This window comes from Lissotriton vulgaris, chromosome 6 (genome assembly GCF_964263255.1).
Source record: "Lissotriton vulgaris chromosome 6, aLisVul1.2, whole genome shotgun sequence".
NCBI classification, from domain to species: Eukaryota; Metazoa; Chordata; class Amphibia; order Caudata; family Salamandridae; genus Lissotriton; species Lissotriton vulgaris.
The window spans coordinates 442,099,315-442,114,786 of record NC_141694.1 but is presented as its reverse complement, the minus strand read 5'-3'; the positions used below and the strand labels follow the sequence as shown (position 1 = coordinate 442,114,786).

At 41.2% G+C, this 15,472-nt stretch overlaps 1 protein-coding gene across 1 annotated transcript in view; it reads left to right on the top strand.

Moving 5' to 3' along the window:
• The window catches only part of KHDRBS2 (KH RNA binding domain containing, signal transduction associated 2), a 1,060,381-nt gene that overhangs the window by 910,402 nt on the left and 134,507 nt on the right, over window positions 1-15,472 (top strand). The window contains exon 7 of the mRNA XM_086925219.1: window positions 1,588-1,670. Within this exon, the coding sequence (XP_086781345.1) occupies window positions 1,588-1,670 (83 nt within the window). The remainder of the gene's footprint in view (window positions 1-1,587; window positions 1,671-15,472) is intronic.

Sequence of the window (15,472 nt, the reverse complement as noted above, 5' to 3'; positions counted from 1 at the left end):
TTGATTCACTGGTAAATCCCTAGCAAAGTGCACTGAGTGGGCCAGGGCCTGTAAATGAAATGCTACTAGTGGGCCTGAAGCACTGATTGTGCCACCCACACAAGTAGCCTTTTAAAGGTATCTCAGTCCTCCCACTTCACTGTCTTCCCTCAGTTTTTACTGCCATGTCAACCTGGTAAGTGCACCCTCTTGCCTGGCCCATGCTTTCCCTTTCCATAGAAGTAAGGCACCCCTATGGTAGGCCCAAGGACCCACACGGGCAGGTTACAGTGTATGTGAAAGGTAGGACGTGTACTGGTGTACTGGTGTACGTGACATGTCCTGATAGTGAAATACTGCCAAATTCGTTTTTCAATATTGAAAGGCTATCGGTCCCATAGGATAACATGGGAGTTACTTTGCAACATCTTACAAGTATACCTTTCTATTGGGACAAGATTTAGAAATGTGGTTTAGGATCTCTGAACTCAGAATTTAATAGCACATCTTTTTAGGAAGATGGTTTTTAAATTCTGTGTTTGAAAATGCCACTTATAGAAAGTAAAAGAGACACAATTGATGGAGGGAATGCAGAACAAATCAAAACACTCACACTCACACCAGTCAAGAGATCTGGGTTGAATCCATAATTCTTTTGCTCACTATGCCACCCCAGTTTAGATCTGGCCATATGCAAATCAGTCTTGACCTTGTGCCTCATGGGAACCGGCCAGCCCGCAATTCCAAGCCAGGTCCTACTAGGACCGGAAACACGCTTCCTTGGACTGGTTTTGGGTATTCACCCCTCATCAGTAAGGCTATCTTGAATCCAGTGACACAGTGAGCCCAGGACCCACGTCTGGGCATACCCGGCACACTTAGGCATGGGGTCAAGACTGATTTGCATATGGCCAGGTGGCATGGTGAGCAAAAGAATTACGGATTTAATTTGTTCTGCATTCCGTCCATCAATTGTATGTCTTTTGCTTTCTCGCCCTAAGTGCCTAAATGCCCAGACTTTGGTCCCGGGCTCACTGTGCCACTGTCAGTTGAAAAGCCATTTGTTAAAGTGCTTGTAACTTTGAAACTGATTGACTAATATGCCTCAAAATTGACAAATAGTATGTTCACATTCCCAATAGTATTTTTAGAAATGTGCATAGCCATAAAAGGGGAGCGAGGGCAAAGAGCTGTTCATTTGCTAATACTTTTAGTACTGTGTGAGGACTTTCTCAAAATTTGTTAGAAGCTAAGAAAGATGAGTCTTCTGTACATTTATCAAGTTTTGTGCCAATCCATAAGTGGGTAAACTAGTTAAAGGGGGAGGGGGAATGCCATTTTCATTTGCTTAAAACTTTTATGCTATTCGATCAATCTGTTTAAAATGTGGGAAGTAGTTAGCAAATTATATCAAGGGAATGAATTATGAAAATCCAGTGGGTCTCAAAGTTGAAGGGGGGGTAGAAATATTTTATATTTACTAATAGCTTTTGACACAGTTTGATATCCTGCACAAAATTTGTAAAGGACTCTAAGTTTGCACAGATCTAGCTATACTATATTTGTATGTATCTTTTCTAAAAACATATTTTATCTTATTTTCCTTAGGCTTATGACGATGGTTATGGTGGTGAATATGATGACCAAAGTTATGAAGAATATGAGGACATTTATGTCACCCAAATACAAAGGTAAGGTTTTAGAGAGTGTTCAAAATACATAGATTAACTTTTTCATACTATTAATTTATACAGTGGGTTTTTAAAATAGTAATTCTAATTATCTTTCAAACAACTAAAATGATTTTTGTTAACATAGTCATAGCTAAATAATTTAAGCAGTCAAAGTTATTAAGAAGTATATGTTAGACTTTTTACTTTATTTGTAATTCTAAACTTCTTTCTTTCTAGCAAGTGAGCCTCTTTGAATGTTTAAGTATGCCATATTCACACATTATTCGAACACTTGTCCCATTGTCAATAGTCACAGGTTGTTTTGTCTCTAAAAATTAATTGCTGAATGTTTTCCGGTGTTAAACACTTATAAGGAAGCACATTTCTGGAAGACAATAACAAATTGTGTGTTGCAGTGTGACAGCTTCTCTCATCTCACTTTTAAATAGATTAGCTACAAAAGCAACTAGTAAGAAGATTTGGTGTTCAAAGACTGGCCTGGGCACAATTTAAAATAAGCTAGCATTAGTCACATAGTTTTGAGAATTCTATGTTATTCTTGTTACGCAAAATTCCCAAAATGACACCATTACTAGGGGTGGGCGGAATTTGCGTAGTCGCGCCACGCAAAGCTCTGCGAAGCGGTAAAAAATCTGAGCCAGCACGCAGAGTTCCATGAACACATGGAATTGCTTGTTCCGCCTGTTCGCAATGCTTTTTACCTGTTCGTAAACTCTGTTTGCAGCTCAGAGGGAAATATCTTGCTAGACAGGCATTTTGAAAGCGTGAACAAGCAAAAAATTCTGCGAAGCTGAGGATCGCAGACTTTTTGGCAGTTCTGCGTTCTCCGTGGAACGCGAAATTACCCAAATTCCGGGAGCTGAACGGAATTTACCGCCCAGGCTTAACCAATACACCATACTGCGTAATTACGCAAAACTTACATTAAATATTTACAATGAACATGCTATTCATGGCAAAAAAATTACCATGAACACACAAGCATCTGTTGTTGGCGGTGCCTATGTTTAAATGCATCCAAATAGTGACACAAACTTCACACATCTACTAAAAACATGCAGGTTGTTGCTAGCCTGGGCAAACATTTTAAGTATTTGTGTTGTAGGATTGGTACATCGATTATCAACAAATAGCCCTGCCCTAGATGCAGAAAAAGGACCTGCACAGTCATCATTTGAGAAACAACAATTCTTAAAGGCTGTTTTTGGAGACAAAGTCTCAAATTTGTAAAACATTTGTGATCAGGATGTATAGCCCCTTTTATGTTTGTTAAGAAATAATCAGCAGCAGTTTTGGTATGTATTAGAAAAAAACGATGGTGACTCTTGACTGAAGGTGTCTTGCTATGAGCATTTACTATGTAACATACTATGCGTATATTTTCAAACTTCAAAAAGCAAATTGCATTCGGTAATTTGCTATTTCAATTGATGTATCTCATTTGAGGGGTCTCGTTAGAATTTTCTGCCTGCGATTATTGCTTCTATCTGAAATCTGCTGGTGTTCGAGAGTTGCATTAATGCCCAATCAATGTATTGCACTGCAAGTAATAGATGATGAGCTTTTGTAGAGACCACAGTCCTGTCATAATAAAAGTCTGATGCTTGGGCCTATTGTTTATGAATGAAAGAGGCAAATTATCTGATTACCAAAGGTATTATATTATTTGTATTCTGTCGATTGGAATTGCATGTATCTTCACAGTTGGACCAATCGTGCCTCTTAGGCAGATGAGCATCTTAGCATAAGTTCAAATTTAATTAGCAAGTTCATGATTGCTCGAAGAAGCATTTTGGATTTCGCTTGAACAAACATTTTTCTTGGGTCTAGTGGCCTCTAGTTGGAGGAAAGAGCACCTGAATTTAACTTTTAAAGTGTTAGGATGAGAAAGGTATTGCAGAGTTTGGGAGTTTATGCTTGTCACAATGGTGCATCTCTTTTCAAAGATGAAGGAAATGTGTACCTCTTACTGTCTGGCAGATCCATCAGCGCTATAGATATCATAGAACTCTTACCCATTCATAGTGTAGAACATCATGGAGGGTCTTCCTTTGGCAATACTGGGGATTGTGGTAGTTAGTTGGTCTGCAGAGCCTCGGCACTGTAGGAAAAAGATTCTGAGGCACATTTCCTATGTGTTGGCATAGCACAGCAACCAAAGTCACTGCCCTGCATTGCATTAAAGAAAGAGACAAAAACAGCTCCATATCTACTAAGTTATCGCTCTGTTTTTCTCTTCCCCAGCCCTGACACACTTTAGACTGCCATCAACACACACACCCTTGCAACAGAGTGCATTGGTGTGCATTCTGTCAAGTATAGGTATTGTACCCTAATGGGACCCTTTCAGTACGAAACTATGCTTTAATTATTTTCCCGTTTTGTGCATGTGCTGTAAGTGCAGCACACATGCACATTTTGAAAAATATGTGAAGACTTGCTGGACTGTTGTACCTCTTTTGAGGAGGTTCCATTTGTTATGAAAATCCCTCTCAACAAATGTTTGTAGGGATCTGTGTCGAAAAGCCACCATATATAGGATGCCCCGCTGATGCAAAGTAATGCAAATTAGCACAAAATAGCAGTAAGTGGTATTTTGTATTGCTTTAGGCAACTTTCCAAACGTAATCAGGATTATTGTTAGACAGTAAATCCGACTACAACATTTTTTGCTGGGCTTGCGTCACAAACCTGATGCAACATTATTTTAGTAAATCTGTGCCTCTGTATCAAGCAAAGTGTGTAGTGCCGGCAACAGAAGGCTTTCTTACAGTTAGGATCTAGATCTAGCAACTCCTAACGATGAAAGTCATATCATAAAGGCACTGATGCTGTTGAATTTGTCACATCTCTCAAAGTAGAAAGGTAAAGTTACACAATGTTGATAATTTATGAAGATGACTGCCTTTTGTTCTACAATGCTAAAGGCAGTGTGTAGAACTTATCTTGTTTTAGACACCAGTTTATGTATTCCTTTTTATTGTGTGGTTAATTAAAATCATTACAATTAACAATAAAGTATACAGTATTAAAAGTGACAAAATCAGAAAGAATCAAAAAGTTTTTACAATTAGCAAAGTGCAAACACAAACAACAAACAACAAAAACATGAGTTAACTTGAGGCATGGGCCGAGGTGGCTTTTAAGGCATGTGCCAACTGTCAAAGTCGTAGTAGTCCAAACGGTTGCTCCATTGCCTAATAGAATTGAAGTGCAGCATACAGGAAGAAAAAGAGCAACAGCTACGGTCAATCGGGAGACATACCAGAAAAATTAGGCTTAGCCCTAAACTTGGCGCAGAGTTATGGTTAACGAGTGAGTTGGAACAGGCAAAGACTGTTGACTAAGACAAAGTGCAAAGTGCAGAGGGCGCGGTCGAGGAATAGCAGCAGAATGTCATAGGCAGATTCAGCTGTAAAGGACAAAGGGGGCGCAAAGACCCACCTAAAGATCACACCCGTGACCAGCCCTAGTAGTAGCAGAGGCAGCCTGGCGTTCGCGCCTAAAACAAGCACTTGGTTGGTGTTTGCGTTCAATAAAAGAGCAAATACAGACAGTAACACCAATTATGTCTATGTGAAAATAACAATTTGGTAAAATAACAATACAATTTCTGACATTTCATAGACAAGCTCAACTATAAACAGATGAAAAGATAAATATCACTGTGACCCAAGACGTGTGCTGCACTATCTCAGTCTTTGGACAGATCGATCAGAAGATGCGCCTTTATTGCTCATTGCACCATCAGGATTCAAGCAAACCGGGCCGACGGCTGTAATGCCAGAAACCGGTCCCCGGGAGCTTGTTTCCTTCCCAGTGTAAGAATTGGCTTTTGTAGTTTGGTTTGCCCTGTTCCCATCATGCACTGGGACAGGAACAGACTAATTTGCATACAGCCAGGTTCTGAAACTGGGATGGTGCAGTGAGCTAAAAAACGGTGTTGGATCTAGCCCTGATCTCTTGACGGGGTGAGAGCTTTCTGCTTAATTCAGAGACTCTGTCCCTCACCACCCCTTGTTGTAAATACCTTTATGGAGGAGGCACCAACGGACAATCCTGTAAGTCACTTGGGCTAGCACCACTCATTGGTGGGCCAAGCACCGGAGCCTATTGACCGCTGGAGCTACACATGTAATATTCAGGGTGATGTTGTCAGGGCCCAATATGTTCATTCCAATTTTAGGACTGTTTGCCATTCCCCAAGTAAGCCTCGGCAGCTGCACATAATCAGGTGGAATGACTCGTCTAATCCACACCCCCTCCAGGTTGTTGATTCCGAAGGCCAGCAAGACCTGGCTGAATGTTTTAAGAACTGACATTCACCAAGACTGAGAGCCTAGAATCTTTATTTTTTATTATATTGAGTAGGTGAGGTAAAGGGTGCCTTTGTTGGTACAAATTATTAACAGCTCACCCATGTGTGCGTTTTGCTTGAACATTCATATTGGACTGACATGAAAGGCAGTGTGCACGCTTTTCAATGAATTGCTTAACGCACTCTACGCAGGAATCCCAGCCAAACACCAACGGTGGCTACAACGCATCCAAAACGCCTTCGCCGGACTGATCGTCAACGCCCCCCGCTGCAGCCACAACACCGCCCTCCTGAGAGACCTGCACTGGCTCCCCATCGACAAGAGGATCACCTTCAAGCTCCTCACCCACGTACACAAGGCACTCCACAACGCCGGACCAGCCTACCTGAACAGCAGACTCAGCTTCTACACTCCCACCAGCAAGCTCCACTCCGCCAGCTCCGCTCCGCCAGCCTCGCCCTCACAGATGTCCCCCGCATCCAACGCATGACCGCCGGCAGCAGATCCTTCTCTTACATCGTCCCCAAAACCTAGAACACCCTCCCCACCCACCTATGTCAGACCCAAGACCTACTCGCCTTCAGAAGACTCCTCAAGACCTTGCTCTTTGAGCAGTAGCCTCTAGAAACACAAAGGTCCTTAGCTTAACAAAAATAACATGGACACAATAATACATGCCATAATAGGAGACTATATTTGCCTCTGCCCAGCCGGGCAGGGTATTTATTTCAAGTAATAAGAAAGTGATAATTGGTTAGAAGGCACAATCCTGTACCATACTTTGAGACAAACAAACATATAAGGAAAAGGGGTACACAGGCAAATTTTGAGCAATGTTTGGCCACTTTTAACTCAGTAATAACAATCTCAAGTATTGCCAAAAAACACTAGACACAGCAAGGTTAGAACACAATGGTTAGGCTGTGAAAATGTTTACAACACTGGTACAGGATTGTGCCTTCTAACTAATTATCACTTTCTTATTACTTGAAATAAATACCCTGCCCGGCTGGGCAGAGGCAAATATAGTCTCCTATTATGGCCTATATTATTGTGTCCATGTTATTTTTGTTAAGCTAAGGACCTTTGTGTTTCTAGAGAATACTTCCCCGTGGTCCTGAGCCATTGTTTGGGTACCCTTGTTATAATTAAATAATCTTCGAGCAGTAGCGGCACCCCCCACCCACCCCTCAGCGCCTTGAGACCCTCACAGGTAAGTAGCGCGCTTTACAAGTAACTTGATTGATTGATTGATAAACAGCACTTTTGCCTCTTGTTAGAGCTGACCCTTTTGACAGGTCTATCCCCAAACTTTTTGCCTTTTGGCTCCAATTTTTCTTACACTTTTTTCGTTGGCTATGGGATTCTGGGCACTTCACCACTGCTGATCAGTGCAAAGTGCATATGCTCGCTGTATAAATTATGATATGATTGGTTATCCATGACTCGCATATTTGATTAACTGATAAGTCCCCAGTAAAGTGCACGGTGTGTGCCAGGGCCTGTAAATCAAATGCAAGTAGTGGGCTTGCAGCACTGGTTGTGCCACCCACCTGAGTAGCCGCGTATATGTATCTCAGACCCACCACTGTCAATCAATCAAGTCGTAGTAATGACTTGCGTTGTAAAAGACACGTCGTAACTGCACTGCGGGGTAACATCAGCGTTGTAAAGGATGTTCCCCTGGGGGCACATGAGGGATCCCAGAGCAGGACGGGATGGCTCTTCTCGACGGAGGTTCCATTCCTGAATTTACTGCACAGCCCATACAGTAAGCGCAGAAATGCTGTGGCTGTAGAGTGAAATAGAAAGTGCTGATTTGGGGCACCCCGAGTACCCGCCAATTTAGGTGTACCTTAAATGATGTGTGCCCTAATGGCTATCTGATTCATGCACGGTAATGTGGTTTTATTATAGTTCATGACACACACAACCAATAAGTGGTTGCACATTGCACTAAATGTGGTGTATGATGTTTTCCCAATGTTGTTATAACCTGTGCAAGTTATAAGGTTGTCCTTCAGTACACCACTTGTGTTGCCCTGACAATTGCTTAGTTGACAAACAAGGATTTATGCTCTATGCTTTAGAATGACTATTGCCTATGGTAAAGTGAATTATGTTATTTATGTGGTCTAAATGTAATTTACATACTACAAAGTGATTTATGGCCTATGTGTTTTATTTATGAATGCAATGGATATTTTTATATACCTTGTGTGGAGTATTGTTGTGGTGTGCCTAGTGCGTTACTGGTGTGTGTGTGCAGGGCAGATGCTTTACACATTGCCTCAGGGATAAGCCTGACTGCTCTGCCAAGCTATCAAGGGGGTGAGCTGGGGTAATCTTGGATGTGTAACTCCCTTACTCTGACTAAAGTAGTGCGTTCTGCCTGGCTTATGTGTATACCCTAGTCAACCAGAACCCTTATTTCTAACACCCATGTGTAGGGCCCAAAGATCATCAACAATTAGACTGCTAAGGCAGACCTCAAGGTACAGAAGGTGGGGTTGTCCTGGGCCAGCAGACTGGATTTCGCCCCACAGTAGGGCCTCCAGACTTCCTCTCCTCGCAAGCTGAAGTTTGTGGCAAAGGTTTAGAAACATACCTGCCCTTGCCACATGCTGATCGAGGATACCAAATTCCAGCTGGATCTGGGCAGCTGAAGATCTCGGCAAATGAAGGGTAAACTTAAATATCTTAGTGACACGCTTGTTCAGAAGCTTGCCATCCCTCCCAACAAGACTTCACTACGATATGTGAGGGATGGAGTGATTTTTGCCCTCATTACCTTCCGGAGCGGGAGAAGAGTCAACCCCCACAATGAGCTGGACAATTTTATAAAAGGTGTCTGGAGAGCAAAGGCTTTAATTTCAACTGCCCCCTATGCTTAGCAAAGGGGCATCTTGCATCAATAGTGTCATCCAAGTATTTGTACCACTATTCCTTCCAGATCTTCTTATCGTTAAAGTGCCAGCAATCCACCTTGTTGATTTTCCTGCCCAGAGTCATGATTTTCGTTTTCCTTAGGTTAACCTCCAGGCAGTTTTTGTTGGAGTAGTAGTGCAGTGCGTATTGTAAGTGCTGCAGCCCAAGTCTTGTGTAACTAAACAACACTAAGTTGTCTGCATTAATCAATTTGCTTATACGCTCGCCCCCTATACTAGGGAGTGATTGTTGGTGGTGTCGAGGGTTCTGGTCAAATCTGAAATGAACAAGTTGAAAAGTAGGGTGCCAGCGCACACTCCTGTTTTAGCCCCCGCTTTGTAACAATATGTTTAAATGCAAAAGGACAATCTCCTAGTTTGACGCGAACACATGTAACAGTGTGTAGCTGGCCTCAAGGAGTTTGGGTGGAATGTCCCAGTTCTTAAGCTTTGTCCAAAGAGAACCACTTGCGACACATTCAAATGCTGCCCTTGACAAAACAAAGCAGCACTGCAGCAAGGTCCGTGATATTATTGCTGTTGTTGATAGCATGGATATAGCTAGCAAATTAGTCCAGTTGCCAGATTTTTCAATAAATCCCGTTTGTTTCTCGGGAAGAGCGCCCCTGAGTCCACCCATTGGTGCAAGTCCTTCAGGAGTAGACTAGCAAAGAATGTTGCTTCATTTAAGCGAATCACCGGAGCGATATCAGTCTGTAATTGCCAGGATCGAATTTATAACCGCCTTTGAGGGATGGTTGAATGGTGGTGCCATGCCAGGACTCTGGAATTACTGAGCTCCATAGGCAGTGGTCAAAAAGCGGAGTGAGTTTTCTGGCCCAGAAGGGAATGTCCTGCTTGAAAAGGACCTGTTTCAGAAAAATTATTAAATATATTGTAAATTATTCATATGTAGTGAACTGCATTCTTAGCCAATAATATCAATTTGATCTGTTCGTTTGGAGCTAGAAACGTATGTATTTTACAGTTTATATTAAATTAATAGCTAGGTTATTTACAGCAAACGTAAATGCAATGGGGTGAATTTGCCCGTATATCATAAAATGCACAAATATTTTCAACAGCTTGTAATAATTGAATACAATTATTGATTATGTCGGGCTAGGCTCCAGTTTCTCGTCTAGTCAATGCTGTATTTCCTGTAACCAATAATTTAATTCTTAGAATTTATGATTTGGTGTCCATTGTCTGCAAATTGAAGGGTAAACTACTTTCACATGTTGCTAAAAATAAAAGCCAGGATTACAGTAAAACTATCATCAGATACAAACAATCGCTCCTGGAGGACAATACTTCCGACATTAGACAATTCTTCCTACATTATGACGATTTGGGTATGTCAGTAAGGAAAGTGTTGGCTTTATCCCACTTTTATCCTGACATAAATATTTTCTTTTATGGCTCAAAGTAATTCCGTATTAGAGAGGTGGGTATGATTTGACGACTCACTCTTCAGAAATGTCATTGAGACAGAACGGCATTCCGCCCATATGTATTCGATAGTTTATGAGCACAACGCCAGAGGGATATTATCTGTTTTATGGTCACTGTCGCAAGAAGGTCATCATCTTTTTTATTGCCTATCTGAGACTCGCAGTAATACATATAAGTGATCGAGCTTAAGGAGAGAGCACATACATGTATCCATGATGCTGCCGATATTATTAAAACATTCATTAAACAGATTTAGAAAAAATAATTCACAAAAGACAATTTATAAGCTGAGGCATATCTTTTGATCAATCAAATAATTAATGGCCTCTGCTGAGTCATGTAATCATATTCAATTACAGGAAAATCAGATTCATTCATTGTTTTGCATTTAGTGTGTCATTTGTATAAATCGTTTACTCCAAGCATCATGGTGATAGTAATAAACTCTATTCAATGAAATTCTGTGAGCAAGTTCATTTTGTCTAATTGGGCATGTTTGGGCACTGTTAAAACACTTTTGTTCTCCTGACTATATACTAGTACTACGGTTATGATCTTTTTATACACCTTACATTGGTCTCACAAATGTTGTGCATTTTGTATCGCACCAACTATCATCTGTGGGGGTTGCTAAATAGGTGTTCTAAAACAACATTTGTAACAGCTTAACAATGTTCAGAAACAGTCCAGTCTTTCACTCAAGCAACCTGGGAGCCACTACATTGTTCATTGGACATTCTTCATGTGAAGGTCACCCACATTGCACATGCATGATGATAAGGTAGGGCATTCATTTGTGCAGCCTTCCAATCCACACTGAAGTACTGGGAGGCAAATACTAACAATGTGACTGCTGCTGTGTGTGAGGGGAGCTGTGCTAATGGAAGACCATGGCAGCTGATATGCCTTTGACTCCACACTTGGCTGCCTGGTTAGCGGCTGGAGTGGGGTCAGCAGGCTTACTATCCCTACCCCACCCTATGATAACGGGGCAAAGTGTGGAATCAAAGTCTACAACACCACCCATTCTAGGATCCTTTTGCTTCCCAGAAAAGACTGATTATTTACTGTTGGTGACTGGTGGCAACCATCCCTCTGTTCTAAAGCAAATTACAATTTGAAACATACTGGCAGCCGCGGCCTGAGCAGGTTAGAGCAGTGCGGCCTGGTGGGAAAGGTTTCGACAGACAATGACGAGGGAAAAAGCAATAAATAAATAGTTTTCCCTCGTTATCAAGTGTTGAAATCCCACCACTCAGCCCTACCACCCCACCTCTTACCTGCATGGGCCATGGCTGCATACTAGAGACCTCTAATCCTCTCAAACAAGTGTCTTCATCACACTGTAAGGCACTTACTGAAATAACAGCCCTTCATTTACCAAAATGACCTGTATAAGGCCCTTTATCATTTAAATAAAGTACATATGTTTGCCATCTATATACTCAACATTATATAAAAAAAAATACTACATACTATGATAGGAAAAATATTTTTAAGGATCTTGACAACAAACCAAAACAAAATATTTTTGTGATCAAAACAAGCACGTCCGTCTATCTATCGCTGATGCAGATTTGTGATGCATGCATGCTTGTTGTTCTGCGTGCATAGCTAAGGTGCGTATTGTCACTCCTCTTTGTTTTTGCAGCTTTAACACTGAAGTAACAGCACAGCGTATACCTGAAAATGTTACAAAAACACATCTCTGGAGTGGATGGTATGAGGGATAGAGAGTTCACAGCACTCATGCAATTGTATTTGTAATTTTATTGCATTTATATAGCACTTGCTACTTCTGACAAGGAGTTGAAGCTCTTTGCACTGAGCAATACACTGCCACGGAACCCAAGGTTAGCAGTTAGTCTAGTTTGTTGGTTATTGTTGGCTACAAGGATTAGTCTTGTGCGCCCAAGCAATCCATTCCATACATTGAATCCAGTTTCTTTGTGGTGGAAAAAATACATAGGAGTTAATTGTGATTATTAGGAAGGGGGTTGTGGGCTCATGCACTGGTTGGTAGCATTAATAGATGAGCTAGAGAAGATTAAGTATAGCTAGGCTATAGCGGTATGCCTTTTAAAGGAAAGAGGAAAAGTTATCAATTTGTACAAGAGTTGTAAGCAATGTACAAAAATACAATAATAGAAGTTAAGACAAACATGCATGTGACAGAGTAGGCTGTGTTCGGAGAGAATGCATGCAGAGGAAGAAAGGGAAGAAGATGGCCATTTGGAAGAAAAAGAAGAGGCGACGATCAAAAGTGTTACTGAAAGGTCACTTTTTCAAACCAGATTTTAGGGATATGGATATTTTTGAAATAGAATGCGGTTTGAGTATGCAATATCATAGAAATAAATACCATTATTTGCATTTGAAAATAGTGCTCTACTAGGTATTTTTGATCAGCACAAGATTCAGGCAATTGTCTGTCTGCTACTAGACTACTGCTAGACCACACTTTAACCAGGTCAGTTGATCAGCTCAAGGGTTGGAAGCGAAAATTAATGGCTAGACAGCTGTCGAAAAATATCGAGATCATTAGACTTCATTCAAAGGAAGATGTAACCTCAAGATTATAGCAGCGTGAGAAAATGTATGAAACCGTGAAGGATTAAAGCAAGGTGCTGTTTTTTAAATTACACATATTTACAATTGCAGGCAAAAGAAGATACAGCCAGATTCATCATCGGCATGTTTTGCGAGCCTGTAATAGCGAATAATAAGGATTCGCTATTACAGACTCGCAAAACGGAATTCATGTAGGAATCGCTAAATAAATTGCGATTCCTACACATTCCTTATTTGCGATTAGCAAATTGTTAATCGCAAATAAGGAATAACTCCCCATTCTTTCCTATGGGCCTAAAGGCCCATAGGAATGAATGGGAAGACATATCAGTGTGCGAATCGCTATTAGCGATTCGCATTTTGATTTTACGATTTCAAGGGTGCAGGGGTGTCCAATGGACACCCTGTTGCACCCCTGAAATGTAAATGTAGCCTGATGTTGCGCACACACATGTCCAAAGGACATGTGTGTGTGTAACATACCACTAAGAATCTCTAATAGAGATTCCTTAAATGTAATTCTCGCAAATATGCGATTTCGCATTTAGCGATTTTTGCATTTGGGATGATGAATCCCAAATGCAAAAATTGCGCTCGCAAAGGGCCAGATTCGCAGAATCCGGCCCTTTGTGAGCCAATTTTTCTTTCATGAATCTAGCTGTAGGTGATTTAGATTTTTGAGACTTTTGTAAAGCATGGGCTAGGTCCCATTTCAGCAGATTAGTAGTCCCTGGACTACAGCTACACAATATGTTATGTTACTCAACACATCAGCCGGCACATTATGAGGAAAGCAAGCAGCGGACTTTTAAGCATGTTGGACTCGTATGGGACCATAGGGCTGTGTGAAAAAAGTTCACATTTTTGAAAGTTCCAAGCTGTTTTCAAAACAAAATAAGCCAGAGCGCCACTTTCTGGAATCGTGTCTATATGTAAATTGCCAGAAACATCTTTTTTTCTAGTAGTGCCATTGTGTTACCTGAAAACCTCTTCGCAACGTGTCAAAACAATAAATATAGTAAGTTATAAAAGCCGTCACAATTAGTTAGCATATGCTTAAAGCACCAGTGAACTCGCTGTGAATCACTGTGTTAAAAAGTACACTGTCACTTTGAGTTCCCTATATATAATGCTACTTTACCTCGTACCCAGGGCCGGTACTAGGATTTTTGGGGCCCCGGGCAGAAAAGGATTGTGCAAGGCCCCTCTAAATTGCATAGATGTGACACATTCAGGGCTGTTTACATCTGGATAGATGCCCCTGCTCCTGAAGCTGCAGCCCCTCCATCTCAGCCACCTACAAGTCGCCAAATTTGATGCAGTGCACGCAACGAAATTCATTTTCTTTATTTATATGTTTACTTACCTGCATTTGGCCATATTCCATAGTTAACTACCCCCCACCCTGCCCATCCCCCCTACCCACATCACCGCCCGGCAGCACTCCCACCACCGACCGCTACTGGGCATCTGCTTTCATGCTAATTGTACTGCAGCCTTGGTATACAGCACTGGCACCAAGCCTCAACATGCACAAATACTGTACTTTTCTGCAGACAATTGATTTTCGCTAGAAACTCCAGCAGATTCATTTATATGGCACAGCGTCAAGTATTTAATAGATCACCTCTCTTTTTAAGATTCGAGAAAAAAAAGAAAGGGAAAAGAGTAACGACAATGCAACATTTGCGAACCCACACTTGCAAATCCACCAACATGTGTATCAATCAGTGTTGCCACAAGGAGAGAATAACCTCTCTCTTTCTTAAACCTCAACGCACACAACAGCTCACGGACTGGATTCCGTTCTTTTCCCTTTCTTTTCTTTTTTCTCGAATCTTGGGGCAGCATGGTTTTTCTGTCATGCACATATTTTCCCCCTTTTTAAAAGAAGCACTTTTTTCTTTTTAAAAAGCAAGATTTTTCTTTTGTCACGCGGCTTCTCTCGTGCACGTTTTTTTGTTCTTCAGTGTTGGTTTCCTATAGAGATTCAAACAGTCCTGTTATTTCCATCTATATTGAGAATTGAGCAAACTAAGAAAGATTTGCTTTGAGGCTGTTTTCTAGTTAGTTGGAGATCAACAATTATGATGTCATGATGTTTTGATAATACACTTTTGTTGTGTAGTGTGATTTTTAATTATATAATTTGAATCTATTGTCATATTGATAGCCCTGAGAAAGCCCATTCGGGTGAATCCTGTTGCTGTGACTGTAGCGGTGTATATCCCTCATCCTTTTGAAAAATAAAGAAGACGTTTCTACACCGTAGATTATGAAGATCTATCATTCTTGGTGTATTATATGCCACTTGCTTAGTGACTCTCTGTGCTTTGTTCTATGAATGCTTATAAATTAGATCTTGTGGCAGCGGACCTCAGAGGTGGGCAGGCACTGTGTTAAAGATTTGTTTAAGTTACATCCAGTGATTAAAGGGTTAGTGTGCCTTTAATTATCCCTTGCTGCAATTCTTTCCTCCTGGATTGGATGGGTGTGCAGGACTGGAGGCTATCCGCAGACATCTAGA